At 41.2% G+C, this 19,292-nt stretch overlaps 1 protein-coding gene across 1 annotated transcript; it reads right to left on the minus strand.

Annotated features, from left to right (window-relative positions):
* Positions 1 to 5,527: 5,527 nt before the first annotated feature.
* Positions 5,528 to 10,570, minus strand: LOC128339452 (olfactory receptor 4S2-like). Its single transcript, XM_053283390.1, has 2 exons — positions 10,436 to 10,570; positions 5,528 to 6,610 (listed from the first exon to the last, which is right to left on the minus strand). Exon 2 carries the CDS (start codon positions 6,595 to 6,597, stop codon positions 5,641 to 5,643), a length of 957 nt encoding a protein of 318 aa, XP_053139365.1. The 5' UTR covers positions 6,598 to 6,610; positions 10,436 to 10,570; the 3' UTR covers positions 5,528 to 5,640.
* Positions 10,571 to 19,292: the final 8,722 nt, after the last annotated feature.

The following is a 19,292-nucleotide window of genomic DNA, read 5'->3' on the forward strand; positions in this document are numbered from 1 at the left end:
GGAATGCATCAAGTAGCAATGGAGTATGGCAGTTTGTCATGTCTCTAAAGACATTGTACAACTGGAAAAGATACAGAAGAGGGCAACCAAGATGATCTGGGGCCAGGAGCTTTCCCAGAAATCAGGCTTCACTGTGGGTTTTCTGCAAGGTTTGACTGCAAGTTTGAAGTTGCACACCCACCCACCCCACCCCCAAAAAAACCTGATGCAAAAATTTGATTTTTTTACCATGGATATAAATTGAGCTACACTAACGCCCAATTAAAAACCAAAATTGTCTGTGAAGTGCTCCCTGAAAGCTCACAGGGTCTGGGGGGTGGGGGAAGCTGGCCTATATGTGAACGCACACCCTCTATTGAGGAGGAGATATGAGCTAAAAGCTGGGTGTAAAAATAGTCCTGGCGCATCTTCCTTATGAGGCAAGGCCATAGTATCTGGGGCTTTTTAGTTTGGAGGAGAGGTGACTATGGTCTATGATCTATGGCTACAAGTCTATCAATGGCTACTAGTCTGGTGGTTATGGGCCACCTCCAGCCTCAGAGGCAAGATGCCTCTAAACGCTAGCTGCAGGGAAACAACAGCAAGAGATAACGAATGCCCTCACCTCTTGCCCATGAGCTTCTTAGAGGCATCTGGTGGGCCACTGTGTGAAACAGGATGTGGACTAGATAGGCCTTTGGCCTGATCCAGCTGGGGTGTTCTTATGTTATGTTCACTCCGTAACCAAACATACCCCTACTGTTCCCACATCAGCACTTTGCTGCAAGGGAAAGTGCTGAACATGAGGACAGATCATCCCCATGATTAAAAACCCTGGCTACCAAGGGTTTTTAAAGACAGTGTCGCTCTCTCTGGAGAGCAACTGGCTCTTTCTGGAGTGTGCATGTGAATTTTTTGTTAATACAAATGTTTACTGCTCAGTGCAGCAGCGCTGCAGCAGTCAAGGGAGCGTGTCGGTGCCCCCTCCCCCACGAGCGGTCCCTTCCGTGCCGCCCACGCCCCCCATTGCTTTGCTGGCGCCTGGCAGCCAGTCAGTGGCCTGGCTTGGCGGCGGCGACGGGCGCTTGTGAGGAAAAACCTAAGTATAATGTAGTATGTTGGGGGGGCGGGGGGCGCCATTTCAGTGCTTGCCCCGGGCGCCGTTTTCCCTAGTTACGCCTCTGGCAGTTGTACCTACTGAATCTGTGGCACGAGCTACAATATAGCCATGTGTGACACACCTCAATGCCCCCTTCCTCCTTGAAAAGTGCCTTCAGAAGAAAGGCCAGGAGAAGGAGAAGCAATTACTCTGCTATTTGCTATTTTCCTGCAACACGTGAGTCCGTGTTTACCTGGCAAGAGGTAAAACCAGATGTCTGTGATTCAGACAGAGATATTTTCAGGAAAATGTGTTAGATCTGCAGTAAAACAAGATTAATGATGATCAACCTTACATAAAAACAGTCAGAAAGAAGAGAAAAGTTTATTCATTTATTAACTGCTGCTAGATTGGTAATCAGCAGCAACTGGAAAAAGGCTAACTGTCCAACTTGACATGAAAGTTGTCAAGCATGGGATCTGGCCATTATGGCTAGATTAACTAAATTGTTTTGCCTAAATTTATATAATTGTAAAGTTTGTTATTAGCTATCGGGATCAGATATTTGTAAATATTTTTAAATTCATAAATAAAAATGAATATTTTAAAAGGAATTGAGGAGGAATACCTTGAACCAGACAGAAAATCTAATTAATGCTCTAATGTTTTAAGTACAGTAATCAACCATGTGCAATCACTTATTACCAATCTTCATTATTACCTGGATCATCTTTTTAGAAGGTGTCTCAGGCTGGACAGTGTCTGCAAGCATACACAAAGTTGCCCTTATAACTTCTGTTCCCAGGGTCCTCTCTCTCTACTAAGTTCTGCTAGAATACCTTTAATTCAGTCTTCTCTGAGCTCAAAGAACCTCGGAGGCCATAATTCTCCTTTACAGGAGGAGATCAGCAGAAGCCATTGACTAATATCCCTTGCTCCATTAAACTGTTGTTTCAGTGGGTTCTTCAGGAAAGATTCTGTCTCTCTCTTGCCCTGCTATAAACTTCGAAAAGAAAATTTTAAATATGAGCATATCCTGCTAGTACGTCACTGATCTGGTTAATAAATTCCCAAAAGCATTTTGATGCCTCCCAATGGGAGAAGCATTCCCAAAGAATCAGCTCAATTTTTTAATGCACAGGGCCATTTCAATCAAACTTTCAAAGCTCTTTTGTCATCCAATTTTTAAGGGTACATTAAGTTAAATCTTGCAGTTTTCCATGTCTTTGATAAGTAATGGTGTCCTTTAGACCTTAGAGCAGCAGGAGCAAAGCCACTTCTCATGATTCATTCCACAGATGCTTTTCACCACATAGCTGGGGCCAACTCTTAGTATTAACCATGCAGTTGTTGCCTAGTTGGCATTGGAAGTAGGAATCAGTTGAATGGTTGCAAGTGGCCCCTTAATTGTAATTTTACATTTCTTTTTTATTAAAATTGGTAACTCTTCATAAGTTATTGGAAACAAAATACACATGCAGCTGCAAATATTGATCATATCTTTAAAACACTTTAATGCAAAGTATCTGCACTTTATTAGATGTTTTAATAAAATTTTACATTTATTACATTAACACCAGTAATATAATTTTATAATGCCAAATACACTGTAAAACAATTATAAAAGTCAATTTTAATGTTGTAAAATATGTATGCGTACATTACATATTAAAGGTATGACTAAAGCATTTTTCTCATAAGACAAGTATCACAATGATTCAAACAAAGTTCCATCCTGTGACTGGAAAAACAATTAACCAGCACTCCATACTACAAGGGCTGTTGGACACCTTTAGAACTGACTCAGTTGGAGAAAGGCCTGTGGGGCCAGAAGGGACAGAAGCACAGATACTAGATCAGGGCCCTGACATTGAGCCTGAGTGCAGTAACAAAGGGCAATCCCTCAGCTGGGACTCCTAGTGACGGCATGCACTGAGCTGGATAGCACCAAGGGAACAGCATCCTAGCCACCACTTGCTATCACAGAAAGTGCACCCAGCAAACAGTAATGAAGCAAAATGTAGGAGAGCAGAGCTGGTCTTGTGGTAGCAAGCATGACTTGTCCCCATAGCTAAGCAGGGTCTGCCCTGGTTGCATATGAATGGGAGACTTGATGTGTGAGCACTGCAAGATATTCCCCTCAGGGGATGAAGCCGCTCTGGGAAGAGCAGAAGGTTTCAAGTTCCCTCCCTGGCTCCTCCAAGATAGGGCTGAGAGAGATTCCTGCCTGCAACCTTGGAGAAGCCACTGCCAGTCTGTGAAGACAATACTGAGCTAGATAGACCAATGGTCTGACTTGGGATATGGCAGTTTCCTATGTTCCTATGTAAAACCCAAAGGGCTGTCCTTTAAGTCTCTCCATTTCTTGACAAGAAGGCAGAGCCTAGGGGTTGCAGTCAATGTCAGAGAATATATAAATGTACAGTTAACCCCAAGCCCTTGTAGGGCTTTTGTGGGGAGAGAAGAGAAGCAAAAATTGCATCCCCATTCCCTGCGTGCAATGCTATGAGCCAAGCCTTGCACGCAGCTAGTTTACTGACTTCATACAGGGACTGAGCTCTTGCCCTATCCTCATTGTGTGCAATGAAGTTCTTCAGAAGCTAGTTCTTCCTCATGTTTGAGGGGGAAATCTCCTTCTCCTACATTTCAGGCAGTTTTATGAATTATGAAAGAAGTGACAGATTAACCTAATCTAACATTTCCTAGAGCTCATTTTGTGATCTGCTTAGTGCCATTTGGGACGAATTGGTCACAGAAAGTGAAGGTATGTTTCTCTGTGTTTTTATTGGAGCACCTATTGATCTCTTAATCATGATGGATCTCCATAGTCCAGGCAAGGCTAATGTTGGGATGGATGATAAGCCACACTGTTATTTTGCTGCTTATAATCTTCATGATCAGGTTGCACCAGCCCCTGGTGGCGCAGTGGTAAAACTGCCGCCCTGTAACCAGAAGGTTACAAGTTCGATCCTGACCAGGGGCTCAAGGTTGACTCAGCCTTCCATTCTTCCGAGGTCGGTAAAATGAGTACCCAGAATGTTGGGGGCAATATGCTAAATCATTGTAAACCGCTTAGAGAGCTCCGGCTATAGAGCGGTATATAAATGTAAGTGCTATTGCTATTGCTATTGCTATTACCAACTCCAGGCAAGCATTTAGGATGGTTATGCCCTCTCCTGATAATGCTGACATGGAGAAAGAGATTTGGGTGTCATCAGCATACTGATAACACCCTGCAACAAATCTCCTGATGATTTCTCCCAGCGGTTTCATGCAGCTGTTAAACAACATCGGAGACAATACGGAGCACTGGGGAACACCATACAAGAGTTCAGATTTTGAAGAACAACAGTCTCCAAGGGACACCATCTGGAACCTGCCCAAGAGGTAGGAGCGGAACCACCGCAGAGCAGTGCCTCCCACTCCCAACCCCCTCACACTCCAGAAGGATACTATGGTCGATAGTATCAAAAGCTGCCAAGAGATCCAAAAGGACCAACAGAATCACACTTCCTCTGTCAATTCCCAAACATATGGAAACTCATGTAGAGGTTCCTACAAATAACAAAATAATATGTTATTTTTTAAAAGTACAGCATTGCATGTAAAACAGGCCTAATGCAACATTACAAGCATTAAGACCTGGCAGCACCATCTGTAGCTGCAATTAAGGATGGAGAATGATAAAAATAGAACTTCTCAATATTGTAACAGAAAAAATGTATAATATAATAATAAATCAATGGAATTCTCTGCCACAGGATGTGATGATGGCCACTAGTGCGGATGGCTTTAAAAGGGGCTGAGACAAATTCATGGAAGACAGGTCTGTCAATGGCTACTAGTCTTGATTACTACAGGCTATCTCCAGGCTTAGAGGCAAGCTTCCTCTGAATACCAGCTGCAGGGCAGCAACAGCAGGAGAAAGGGTATGCCTTCACCTCTTGCCTGTGGACATTCCAGAGGCATATGGTGAGCCATGGTAGAAAACAGAATGCTGGACTAGATGGGTCTTGTGCCTGATTCAGCAAGGCTGTTCTTATATTCTTATGTATGTTCAATACATCAAATCAAATCAGAATCAATTATTATGTGCAAAGATTACAGAGACCCAGCTGACATACAGTATATCACAACATTGTAAAACCAATATAAAGGTAAAACTGCTATCAAGTCGGTGTCGACTCCTGGTGACCACAGAGCCCTGTGGTTTTCTTTGTTAATATATACCGGTATTGAAAATTTAAAGGGGGGGGGCATCCTAACATGCTGAGATAGGAAATGGTTGGCATAACCAAAGCCCCTTAGCAGGTTAAGGTATCAGCTAGAAGCTGTACTTGTCCAAGTGCACACAAGTGAAGCCTTGAATGGCTCATCAAAGCAGTTCAGATTCCATTGGTCACAACAGTTCCAAGGTAGTAAACTTAAAAGAAAGAAATAGTTAAATATATTTCTGAGACAATAAATTTGTCGTTCTTCAAATTACTGTAGTCGGGAGCTACTAAAACACCATTACTGCATATATGAATAATTTCTACCTGAATCATTTGACTAAAGCAAGTTCACATTTTTGCTTTCTCACTTGAAAACACTTTCCTACTCCATAGTTTTCTCATGGCATTCTTCACCTCCTCATTCCTTAGCGTGTAGATCAAGGGGTTGAGCATTGGGGTGATAACAGTATAGAACACAGACACCATCTTGTCTTCTGAGAGGTTGCTGGAAGGACGTATGTAGGTAAAGGTACATGGACCAAAGAATAAAATTACTACAGTGACATGAGAAGCACAGGTAGAAAGAGCTTTGCGGTGCCCTTCGGAGGAACGAGATCTCAAGGTAAGCAAAATGACAACATATGACACAACCAAGATGACAAAGCTAGTCAGAGTAATCATTCCACTGTTGACGACCACTATGATTCCAATTATGTGGGTGTCTGAGCATGCCAGTTTCAGTAAAGGGTGGACATCACAAAAATAGTGGTCAATTTCATTGGGCCCACAAAAAGGAAGTTGTATGACACTAAGACTCTGTGCCATGGAATGTATAAGCCCTCCAACCCATGCAGCTGCCACTATCTGGCCACAAACACGCTTAGTCATAATGGTGGTATAGTGAAGAGGTTTACAGATTGCAATGTACCGGTCATATGCCATCACTGTAAGGATGAAGATCTCTGCACAGCCAAAGAAATGGCTAGTAAAAAGCTGTATATGGCAACCAATGAAAGAAATGGTTTTCTTCTCAACAAGGAAGTCTGTAATCATTTGGGGGGCTGTCACAGAAGAGTAGCAGATATCTGCAAAAGATAAGTGGCCAAGGAAAAAATACATGGGAGAGTTCAAGCGGGAGCTGAAGATTATAGTGACAACTATGAGAAGGTTGCCCAGGACTATGGCTGAATAAAAGAACAGAAAAAGCACAAAACATACTTTCTGCATCTCTTTGTTCTGGGTGAGGCCCAAGAAGACAAATTCAGTCACATTGTTTATATTCTGCATCAGAGGCATGCGGTCCATGTCTAGAGATCACCTGCAAGGAGAGGTAATGGGTATGCTCAATAATCCATATTCATTATTAGTGATGAAGACCTGGTCCATAGAATCAAATGATAGAATTCTGAGTTTGTAGAATGGGCTGTACAGATTGCACATAGGGGTTGTATTTTTCATTTCTCCTCTACATTAAAGAACATCCTGCAACTAGACAAAACAAAGCTTGCATGCCACAAAAAAGTTTAATCACAGCCCCTTCCTGCTGTTTTCAGCTTACTGGGTGTGTGTCTGTGTTTTTTTATGTAGAGGAGAATGAAAACATGCAATATCCTAATTTCTTCAACAATAACCAAAATTAGAATAGTCTCTGAGGATAAAACAATATTAAAGAAGTTTGAAAGATATACAGTATTCTGCACCACAAAGAATCATGATAGAGGATTGTTCAGTTAATTTAAAGCTACAATTTGAAAATCAGCAGCTGTTGGAGAAAGAAATAAAGGATTCTTCAAGTCATAAAACAAACACCAGGGCCAGATGGTTTGATAGTTATATATTGCAAGACCTTTGCTAATGTAATTGTTTGCTAATGTTATTTAACTAAGTCATAAATGAAAACAAGTTTGCTTCTGGAAACATGAAATAATGATAAAATGATAGTCATTCCTGAACAAAATAAAAAGTCTTTGTTGGAGACTTCAAATAGGCCTGTATCACTACTGAATAATGATTATAAGATCTTTATGTCAATTTTGGCTTCAAACATGTAGGGTATTACGTAAGTATATTCATACAGATCAAGCAGAATTTTTGCATAATAGATATCTGAAGCACAGTATTAGAAAAATTATTAATACTGAGGTGATTCTCACAATGGAGGGAAACTGGGCTAAGGGAGCCCAGCCCAGTTTTCCCTCATCATGAGAAATACTGGGCTTGTGGGCAAGCCCAGTGGTTCAACAATGGCTATCCCGCCTAAGAACCCCTCCCCAAAATAAGGCTAGTGGAGCACAATTTTTACTGATCGTGTGCTCCTGTGGCACAGCTCTGTACCATAGCAACACACAAGTAGACCACGGACCGGGAGGCTACAAGAAGCCTCCCAGCCTCGGGGGTCTCCCCAGAATGACCTGCACACTCATGCGAGGCATCCTGGGACTTTTGGGGGCCAGGCATCCCCAAATCCTCACCATCCCTACCGCCTCCATTACGGAGCCGGTAATTGTGTAGGCAGCCAATCCAGCTGCCCAGGGCAAGATCCCCGCTCATCTTCGGGGAGAGAGGGCTAAGCCCACTCTCCCCGAAGAGTCCAGTCTACCAGAGTCTACCAGATCATGTGTAGATTCTCACTTAGCTAAATCCCAGACTAGGTTTTTTTCCCCAAGTTCGTTGATGTTAGAGATCAAGGGGTTGTCTTAAATTCAGAGCCCAGTTAAATAACCTGTATTTAACCTGAAATTTTTAAGGGTCACCTTAAATGTATCTATCTTCTATTCAGATACATATAGAGACTCTTCTCATGATCAGTGAGAAGAGCCTGGATGGGGTTTGTGGGGAGAGTGTGCGAAGCCCGCTCTCCCTGCCAACGACCAGTCAGTCTGCTCCGGGCGGCCGAACCAGCCCCCAACACGACTGCCAGCTCTGTTACAGAGCCAGCGGGGGCTGGGGGGATTGGGGGCTGTGCGGTCCCCGGAAGCTCCAGCATGCCCTCCGTGTGCACACAGGGCATGCTGGAGAGACCCCCAAGCTGGGAGGCTGCTTTTCAGCCTCCTGGTTGGGGGACTACTCATGAGTTGCGATGGCACGGAGCCACACCACAGCAACTCATGATCAGAAAGCCCAGGTTAGGGGAGAGCTCACTCTGCTAACCTGGACTTAAGGCAGGGGCAATTAAGTGGGTTACCCACTTTGACTCAACCGGGCTCGATTGCGAGTCCAGTGAGTCTCACGATTGGTGGGAAGCGGGCTAAGCACCCTTAGCCCGCTTTCCACTAATCGTGAGAATAGCTTCATAGTGTTATTGAAAATGCTAAGAAATCAGTGCTTAAATCTCCCATATGTTTTATTTCAAAAGCTAAAGTGATTTAATTTTGGGTCAAACTTTCAAAAATTGATTAGAGCTATTTATTATTATCCACTTACAAAAGTGTTAGTTAATGCTCATCTCTCAAATAAATTTGGTCTTACAAAAGGCATTCACCAGGGTTGCCCTTTACCTGCTTTGCTTTCCCTATTATGTTCAGAGGTTTTAACATTTTAGATAAGAAAAACATTTTAGATAAGTATTAAAGGAATCAGGAATAGAAAAAGAGTTGCATAATTATGACTTAGAGGCTGCCTTTAAGATAAATAAAGAAAAGACAGAGCTAATTAGTATTCATACTGTAAAAAAAGAATATTAAAGAAGATTTAGAAGCGCTAACAGAGCTGTCTGCTATTCAGGAGTATTTATTTTTGCATCTATATCCCACTCTTTCTCCAAGAAGTCCAGAATGTTGTATATAGTTATGTCTATCTCCATAATAACCTTTGAGGTAGGTTAGACTGAGATTTTTTAAAAGGAAGGGAGCTTAGGAGTCCCAAAATCAATGATGCGTTATCATGCCAGCTCCCTACAGTGGGCTATGGAATGCCTTGGCCATTCAAAAAGAGATGGAGCCATCCAAAAGGAGATGGAGAGATGACCAACAGTTATATTTCAAGGCAGATCTACAAACGCTTTTTTTTTATCTCTTCAAAAGAGTGAGAAATATTTAGCGTCATTATCTTTTATAATTAATTTTCTTCTAATCTAGGATAAACATAGGTTAAGAATAAGCCAATTCAAATCTCCGTTGGCTACGGTTTTTTGTTGTGCTTTTAAAAAATATTTTAGTTCAGAGAGATCTCCCAATTCATTTAAAATCTGGAAAGACAAAGACTTAGACAGGTACAATGATATTGTTCAAGTCCAAAACTTCTGGACTTTGTATGATATAAAAATTAAATTAGGTTTTGCATATATTTTGGTTCAAATACTTAAAATTAGGGGTCTTATTTGTAAGGATAAGAGAGCAGGAACATCTGTTGAGATAATATATGGACTCTGGGGAGATCTTTCTTTCAAAGAACAAAAACCACCATATATTTAAGATGTATAAAATTTTGTCAAGTAAAGCGATATATATTAAAATGGGGTCAGGATTTGGATCCCCAATATCATTTGATATATTGGAATATATATATGGAATAAGAGTAATAATTTCTCACTAGATCTAAAACTACAAGAGAATTGTGTCAAGTTAATGACTAGATGTTATATAGCTTCAAAATCCCTAAAAAAATTAATATTAATTATAATAATTTCTGTTGGGAGTATAAAAAAGAAGTAGGAAGCACTTTCCCCCCATCTATGGTGGACTTAGTAGCAGGCAAAGAGATGTTAGGTCCAGACTGTGCTTAGTCCTCTTAGCTTTCTCGCATTGTATTATGAAGACCTTCCTTAGGAGTATGACATACTTTCTGCCTATATGGTCATTCCTGCTAGTCTTTGTTGTAGAAGACATTAGGGTTGTGCAGAACCCAGACCAGTTCAAACCTTTATGAACCGATTGCGTGGTCAACATAAATGGCCTCCACGCATGCACAGAAGTCATACGCACATGAGGCCCTATGCACAAGCGTGGAGGCCAGAATCTGGCCACCCGCTGCAGTGGGAGGGGGAGCGCTGGAGGGGCTGAGAGGGGCTGCCACCATAGAGCTGCTTCCACTGCCACTGGAGAGCTGCTGCCACAGCTGCTAAGGTACACTCTCACCCTCCCCCCTGCCTTGAACATCATTTTAGGCAGGGAATCCCCCTTTGCCTGTAATGGGGAATACTTACCTTGTCAAACCTGGTTCGACAGCACGAACCAAACCACAAGCCGGTTCTAATGAACCAGTTAGCAGACCAGTGGTTCAGTTCGAATTCAGTTGAAATTCAAACCGAACTGCCGCTGGTGGTTCCATGCACACCCCTAGAAGACATCAGAAAATAACAATTATACCAGCTTTAGCTATGTGGGAGGAAATATGGCAAAACTGACAGCATATATATATGAAATGGGAGGCAAAAAGTAACTCTTTTGTGAATAACTGGGAAAGTTTCACTGAATATTACATACAAAAGCCACATCATTCTAAAGATATTTCTCATCCGTTCAACAGATTGTAATACAGGATGATGGTTATATAATGATAGTGGTGAATGTAAAAGTCTGTGTTTATTATTTTAAGTTATATGAATAATTAAAAATATGAATTTTAAAAATGCAATCTCCCACATCTAGCTTGATGTAGTATATTGTGCAACACCACCTCAGGAGTCCATCAACTGATTCTGCTGCATGTGTAGATTTAGGCCAGTCTGCAATGTGCAAATGCTGATAGACTACATATTGCCGTTAATTTTAGGAGGGGAAGTATATGAACCATTCATATAATCCATTACAACATAATGTATTCCAATTTGGGGGAAATGCAGACTCTAGAAATATTCAGTAATATCCAATCTGAATAGAGGCCAATCCAGTTACCCACTCTTACAGAATGGGGATAAGATACATGAAATCTTTCTTGAAACATTTATAGACTCATCAGCAAAACTTCCAAGGAGCATATTTTGTTAACAATTCATGTAAGAAGATTCCCAGACCTGGTAATCTCCTTCCAATCTCTTAATATCCAGAAGAGAAATCTGAAAATGCTTCTCTTATCCTATAAATAAAGCTTCCAATATGTATTAAAACTTTAGGCTGCAATCAAAGGTAAACTTACCTGGGAGCAACCCTCATTAAACCTAGTGTTACTTACTTCCAGTAAACCCACACTGGACTGAATTGCACATTGCTTAATCTGTTGATTTTGCTGGTTCATTAGTAACAGTTAGAAAAGACATTGCTGAATTCAGACACCTAGTGCTCAAAAATCAAAATAAGTTACACTAGTCTAGAAGCCCAAATCATGGTCAATACATAGGAAGATAATTTTGGATAGGTCTTGAATCATAGGACCAACCAGTCATAATGAAAAGCCCTGCCCATTCAATTCCACAATTTGTGAGATACTGACTTACAACCAATGACATCCCTCTCAGAAATGAAAAGGGTTAATTAAAGCATTTCACCATAATGATGTTCCTGGGGAAGACATGATGCTCCCTGGAAATTTTCTGAGTCATATGTCATGCAACATTACTTACATATACAGTACTTCAGTAAAATTCCAAAAAGAGTGCAAAAGTGCCAGTTCTTCAAAGGAGGCAATAATGATCCCAGAAAGTATCACTCAATTACCCCCTTTGTGTTGTCTTCAAACTGTAAACCAAGTTTTCACTGAACAAATTGGAAGACTGGGCTGTAACAAATGAGATTGTAACTGAATAACAGGCTGGATTCTGGAGGTGGGGGTGGGGGGCTGGATGCAGTTGTTCAGGGCTCTGTGTGTGTGTGTGATGTCCAGTGCCCAAACATATATGGACCTTTTGCGGATCTAACCACAACCTTCAACAATATTAATCACAAATTGTTTGTTTATTATTTAGTGTGCTTCTATACTGCCCCAAACTTGTGTGTCAGGGCAGTTAACATCATCATAATTACAGGATAATTAGGATAATTAAAACAACAATTAAATATTAAGACAAGTTTATAATCACATTTAAATCTAATTAAAAGCTTAGAAGAATAGGTGTGTAGACTTTGGAAGCAGTCCTGTCTGGGTTTCATATCTGGTCAAGATATTTTTCTCTGTAATTTATTTTCATAGGAGAAGTGCTTCTAAAACTTACATATGGAGCTGTAATCAGGGGTTTAGCTGGGATACAAACCTCAAAGTTTCCCCAAATAAATTCCTTAGACTTTCTTTTCTTGTAAGAGTGCCTCGAGGGCCTTTCCCAGACAGCAGGCTTAACTGCGGAATTAAGAGAAGTAAAATAGAGTGAGTTATGAGGTAATATATTATGAGGTAATATATAAGTACAATAAAGTAAACTGGAAGAAACCTGGAGAACATTCACACAGGGCTGCTTTAATAGGGTTCTTGTCAGCTCCTTTCAATTTTTTTCTGTGCTTCGTTTATACCATGCACCGTTCAAGTCCATTTAGGGTGTACTACTCCCAGTGGTACTTTATGGTGAACATAAGAACATAAGTAGGCTTTTCTTAAAGCCTCACTTTTTTCTTTTTTAAATTTTTAACATTTGTTTGATGATCTTGCAGAAAATCATACACACCTGTCCAAATGCGGGTGCATACGGTGTTCCACAAGATCACCAAGCAATTAAAAAAAAAAATAGCAAAGCGTGATGCTTTAAGAAAAGCCTTCTTATGTTCACCATAAAGTACCACTGGGAGTCAAACAGAGTCAGGAGACTTTTCAAAAGAGGGGGAAAGAGATAGATTTTATTAAAAGAGGAAAACATAATGCACCACGCAGGTGCATAGCACGATGTTCCGCAATATCACCAAGCAAATGTTTTTTTTAAGTGAAAAAAGCGAGGCTTTAAGAAAAGACACTCTCTCACTATGGCCCCTCCATACATCTCAGAAGAAATGCTGGGCTACTTAGAAGTATTCCAAAAAGCTGCCATAAAAAGTGTATCTTTTTAGCACGGGCATACAGTAATTCGGGCTAAGCTTCAGTGCACAGAGAAAACCCTGATACATTTGCGGAGTGCACCTCGATATCCTGCAGGGACTTCAATGTAAATCCCTCCAATGTGCGAATGAACACCCACCATTCCCGTGGTAAAGCAAAGTAAATTTGTCATCTGGGAATGGCTCAGGAATCCCCAAAACATGTTCTAGGGTTCATCATATCTTCTGAATGACCTTGATATCTTACCTCCGGGGTCGCAATTTTTGCAACAGCTGTGCAGCATTTGAGGAGAAGACTTGCACAAACTTGTGGGTTGTAAATGAGCCTTTGTGTTAAATGTTTGATTTTAATATCTCCACTGTAGAATGTACTATCTTAGCCTGGTACATTTTGGTTCTGTTTTATGCTACTATTGCAATGACTTATTAAGCCAATCTTACTGCATTTTTTGCCATATGATCTTATGATCTGTCTGGTCAGACAATTAATCTGTTGTGCATGTATGAGTGTAAAGAGATGTCAGAAAGTGAAAATGGGACAAATAGCTAGACTGCCTAATGAAATCATCCACCCACCCGATTACTTTATTCTCCCTTTTGTATATCTGAAAATAACAGGTCATGATCCTGCCAAAGCTATACATTTAAATCTCAATGACTTACACCCACACTACGTTAATATTATTACTCAGGAGTTAATCTAAAGCAGGACTGCAAATTTCAACCCTCCAGGTGTCCTTGTACTACAACTCCCATCATCTTTTACTATTAGCCACTGTTACTGAGGATGATGGGAGTTGTATTCCAACAGCAGCTGGAGGCTCAAAGTTGTGCAGCCCTGATCTAAAGGAATCCTTAATTTCAATAGGACTTCCACTGAGTAATTTAGTCAAGATGTCAGTCATTGACTGCAATAGGACGACTAAAGAACATACTGTTTGGTGTTTTTTTTTTTTAAGATGAAACATATAGACATTACATGAAGAAAAAAAACAAGAAAATGCCCATTCTGGAACCACACACCTGGCTTGTATTTTCAGTTTTTGATAGCCTCGCTTGATTCTTCAAGGTTGTCGTTGCTGTTTCTTGCTGTCCCTGATGTAATGTGTTGAAAGCAAAAAGCATATGAAGCATATGAAGCACTAAAAAGAGCCGTTGGTTTTTTCAGGTACTGGACAGTGAAATCTCTGATCTATAAATTGTATCTCGAATACTTGCATTCAAAAGAGTTCTTATGCTTTTCACCAATAAGGACTGATTGGATGCCTCACTGGTGGATACAGTAGCTAATAAACTCTGCACCAAGTGGAAGAAGGCTATGTATGCCTATTAGACTATGAGCTTTTTATATGTATATCTGAGAAAAGCTCAATACTTGTCTAACTTCTCTGTTGGAAGATGTTCATTAGTCTTCCCCATTTCCTAATTAATAATTACCAGCTGACATGATCTTTGGGATGATGGGCAGTAAAGAGGGGAGACGTAACTGTACTATTTGCCGAATTACAAGAGAAATATTCTGTCAGACGCTAACAATAATTCATCAACTTGGATAATAAGATCCCAGGAGCTAAGAGAAGGAGAAGTGGGACAGTAGCCAAAGAAGCAGCTAAATTTTATAGTACTTTAGAAAAGTACTTGCAGCAGGCTCTGATGCTCTTCTTAATTTATTGCACCCAATTGTACGTAGGCTTTTTGCAAAGTTATTCCATGGAAGTTATTCCATGGTTATTTGGAAGTTATTCCAAAGTTATTCTATCAAAAACCTTCCATCTAGAACAAATATATTTCATGTTAAGTCAGTGTATCCACGGGGCCATGGTTGTAACTCAATAGCAGAGCAAACAGTTTGCATGAAGAAGGGTCCCAGTTATGATTCCTGGCATATACAGAATAGGGGTGTTTGAGCCGAGCTCAATGTCAAACCAGCTCAGCTCGACAGGTTTGGGATCAAACTGGACCGGCCTCAGCTGGTTTGAGTTCGGACCAAACTGGTCCAGAGCTCTACTGCAGGTGGGGATTCTGTTACTACTTACAAAGTCCCATTTGTTGCAGCAGCTGCAAGGGGGCAGCAGCAGCTCCCCACCTCACCCCCACTGGCCTCCCCCGAGAAGCCACATTTAATTTTGGTTATTGGGTAGATGTTTTTGTATGTCAGAGAGAAGATCTTAAATATATTTTTTGGATTGCAGCCTTTGGCTGGCAGTGGAGGCATACCTCTTGGGGAAAGCAGTGACGGGATAGGGGCATTTTATTTAAGCAAGTATCCCCAGCTATAAAAGTCATGAGTCCCATCTATCTCCAGGAGCTCCTTTCTCTTATGAGGTAATGGAGGTTTTTGCCAGGATGTTTCGGTTAAACCAGGGAAAAAGGAATCCTACCATCGTGTCTCAAGTGAATCTCTTTTTGAGGCAGAATGTCAAAAGAGGGCACTAAGATCTCACCTCTATGGGTATTTAAAAACATTGAACAAACCATTTGACTACTTTAAAAACCGTAGGTTCTTCGCCAATCTCAGGAATGTTAGGTGGAGCCTGTAACAGCAGACTTAAACATTAAACAGATGTAAGCTATGGTTTTCAGAAGGTTTGTCCTAGATTATGTTGTAAAGGAACTGCTTCCCCTATGGAAGTGCTCTAACATAAGCAATTTAGCATGACATGAGCATGGCCCTGTGATGGCTCGCCCTCAAAACTCAAGGGTAGGAAGAGTTAGTATTAGGAAGAATAGGGTCACTGTCACTTGAAGGTTTTCCAAGGCCACAAAAGTGACACCAAGTGGTTGTGAATATTGAAGCAGTGGTAGGGTTTGGGGATGTACTGGTGAGTAGAGTAAGATTGGTGAATCTTTTTGTTTACTAGCTCATGGTTTTCAGAGATCTAGAGAAATTAATCACCCAAAAGAGCAATATTGTAATATATCAGTGAAATTTGTTTTGAAACATATACGTACTTTGACAGCTATTGAGAAAGTTCAGCTCAAAGTGGACCAAGTTCTGGATGTCGATGAAAAATTTGATGTCACCAATTACATGAGGACAAAGAAGATGGACATTTTACTGTACTTCTTATAGAATTCTTATTCTTCTCTCTGTTGGATGTTTCTATTTTTGTAAATAACTTTTAGTAATGTAATTTCAGGATTAAGTATACTAGGGGTTTTTTTATGTAGTGCTGGAAAAATTTGACAAAGTTCCACACCAAAGGCTCTTCAGTTAACTTAGTAATCATGGGATAAGTGGACAGGTTCATGTGTGGATTGGTAACTAGTTAAAGGACAGGAAACAGAGGGTAGGAATAATTGGACAGTTTTCACAATGGAAGGAAGTGAGAAGTGGGTTCCCCCAGGGATCTGTACTAGGACCAGTGCTCTTTAACTTGTTCATAAATGATCTAAAAATTGGGGTGGGCCTTGGGACAAAAATTGCTGATGGTCCCTGCTGCCCCACCTCCTCACCTTCTTCTTCGGACAGGCAGGAGTGGGAGCGCAAAGAGGAAGCTATATCTCACCTGGAGAGGTCCCCTCTTCCTCAGGGCAGGGCCCAGGGGCATTTGGTTCCCCACCCCCGCCATCGCCACACACATAAACACACTTGTTCAGTTACAGCTAGGCCCTTGGGCTAGAGTTCCAGGAGCTACAAGAAAGAGAGAAAAGGAATCTGGTTTGTAAGTTTGATAATCCCTTCAGTTTTTTAAAAGGTTATTTAATTTCTCCCTCGTTACTTTTACACCTGACTGAAGAGTTGTGAATGTATGGAATTTTTTTTTCATACAACTACATCCCTATATTTCTCCAGTGTTTAAAACCATGTCCAAGCTTTATTGTCACCTACTACAGGAAGGGTAATGTCACATTTAGGATGATTAGAGACTGGTGACAGTGGAGTTGTACTACAGGGATAGTGGTGATGGAAGGCTTTTATTTTATTTATTATTTTACATTGTATATCCCTCTCTTTGGGCTCCAAGGAGCCCAGAGCGGTGTACTACATACTTAAGTTTCTCCTCACAACAACCCTGTGAAGTAGGTTAGGCTGAGTGAGAAGTGACTGGCCCAGAGTCACCCAGCTAGTATCATGGCTGAATGGGGATTTGAACTCGGATCTCCCCAGTCCTAGTGCTATACCATCCAAATGGTTCTTTTACTGGGTCAGCGAGCCAAAGTACATCACCAGCGGAGAAGTTTTAAAAAGGCTTTATTTGCTCTGCAGAAGCAAAGGTTCTGGCCGGCTAGTGCCCAAATTCCAGAACCCCGATCATCATTTACAACAGATTTTTATACATTACAGATCACATAGGCAAGTACAGTGGTCCCTCGACTTACAAACTACTCGACATAAGTATTTTTCGAGTTACAAACGGCAGTTTTAGATCCGGTTTTAGATGCGGTTTTTTCGACTTACAAATTTTTAGATGGGGTTTCCTCGACTTACAAATTTTTAGATGGGGTTTCCTCGGTTTACGAATTTTACATGCGGTTTCCTTGACTTGCCTGCCTGTTTACTGCCTGTTTATTCTTGAAAAGAAATGTTCCTGTGCAGTTTGCAAGCCTTACTGGGGGTCTGGGTCTTTTTTCTAGGCTCCGGAACGCATTAATCCGTTCCCAATGCATTCCTATGGGAAACCGCTTTTCGACTTACGAATTTTTCAACTTACAAATGTGCATTCGGAACGGATTAATTTCGTAAGTAGAGGGACCACTGTAATCTCTTTAATACATGATAACAGTATCTTCTCATTTCCTTTCCTGTGTAAACTTAATTGTACTTTGTTCCTACTTAAGTAACTGTTTCAGCTGGGGAGGAAATTCCTTCTTAACTTTTTATCATATTGTGTGTTTTAGACCTTTCAGCATGACTAGATTAGTTTTATAAGTTAATCAATTATATCACTAGTCCAGCACTCTAACCACTACACCTCGCTGGCTCAGGTAGAGGCAGCAGGGAAGTATGCTGCTGCCCCATAGGACTTGGGAAATACCAGGTGCTGGGGGGGAGTGGAGGAAGGGGTAAGTGCATCCTCCCCCACCCTTAAAGTGCAACACACACTCACTCACACACACACACACACACACACACCATCAAGCCACCCAGTGTGGTTCCATGCACATCCTTAGTCCATATTTGTATTATATATAACCCTTTACAGTGATTAATTACATAACCAATATAATATTACTTTTATTACAATTAAGTTCACAATTGACATATCACATATATCCTGTCATGCTGTGGATAATGGTTGCAAGAGGGTTTTAGGACAATTAAACCCTTTACAATGATTAAGTAAACAACTGACATATATCATAAACAGATATACTGGAGCTCAAAAAAAAAAGTTTCCTAAAACATTGGCAAAGGAAATGATTGGAGTAACTAAACCTTTAAAAGCTGGTGTTCCAGTAGCTAGAACATGTGCTTGACAAAGTACACACAGCTGGTAGAGTAATCTCTTGAAAGGCTCATCAAACCAGTTCAGGTTCTTCTGGTCCACAGTTGCATTTAAAAGAAATGGATTATATACTTTTCAGAGACAATCATTGTCAGACTTCTTCACATCACTGTAACCATAAGGTACTCTTTCAGCTAAAAACACCATGGCTTGGAACTCAGAAAAGGGCTTCACAATAACAGAATGAAAAGTATGTTTGACAAACCCTACCTAATCAAAGCAAACTAGTTAATGGTAAAGCAAGACCAGTTCATGGTAACATGGCATCCTTCTATTCAAGATGCAAACTGGGCACCCAATAATTGTTTCCCACCACCACCACCCATTTTTCAGATAAGCCTATGTAAATATAATGAGGCTCTCCACATGAGCGGTGTGGAGAGCCTTACTGGGCTCTGCAGGGAAAGTGGGCCTAGCCCACTCTCCCTGCAGACAAGCAGTCATTCGTTGCTGGGTGGCCGGATCAACCGCCCACACGACTACCAGCTCCATCACAGAGCCGGTAGGGGCTGCAGGTGTCGGGGGCCGCGCAGCCCCTGGAAGTTCCAAGATGTCCCACACAAGTGTGCTGGGCAACCTGGGGAGACCCCCAAAACCAGAAGGATTGTTTTAGCCTCCTGGTGGGGGTCTCCTCACAAGTTGCCATGGCACAGAG

Source organism: Hemicordylus capensis, chromosome 1 (genome assembly GCF_027244095.1).
Source record: "Hemicordylus capensis ecotype Gifberg chromosome 1, rHemCap1.1.pri, whole genome shotgun sequence".
Lineage (NCBI taxonomy): Eukaryota > Metazoa > Chordata > Lepidosauria > Squamata > Cordylidae > Hemicordylus > Hemicordylus capensis.

Bases quoted from the DNA above. Each gene is read 5' to 3' on its own strand.
- LOC128339452 (XM_053283390.1), bottom strand. From the start codon at position 6,597: ATGGACCGCATGCCTCTGATGCAGAATATAAACAATGTGACTGAATTT.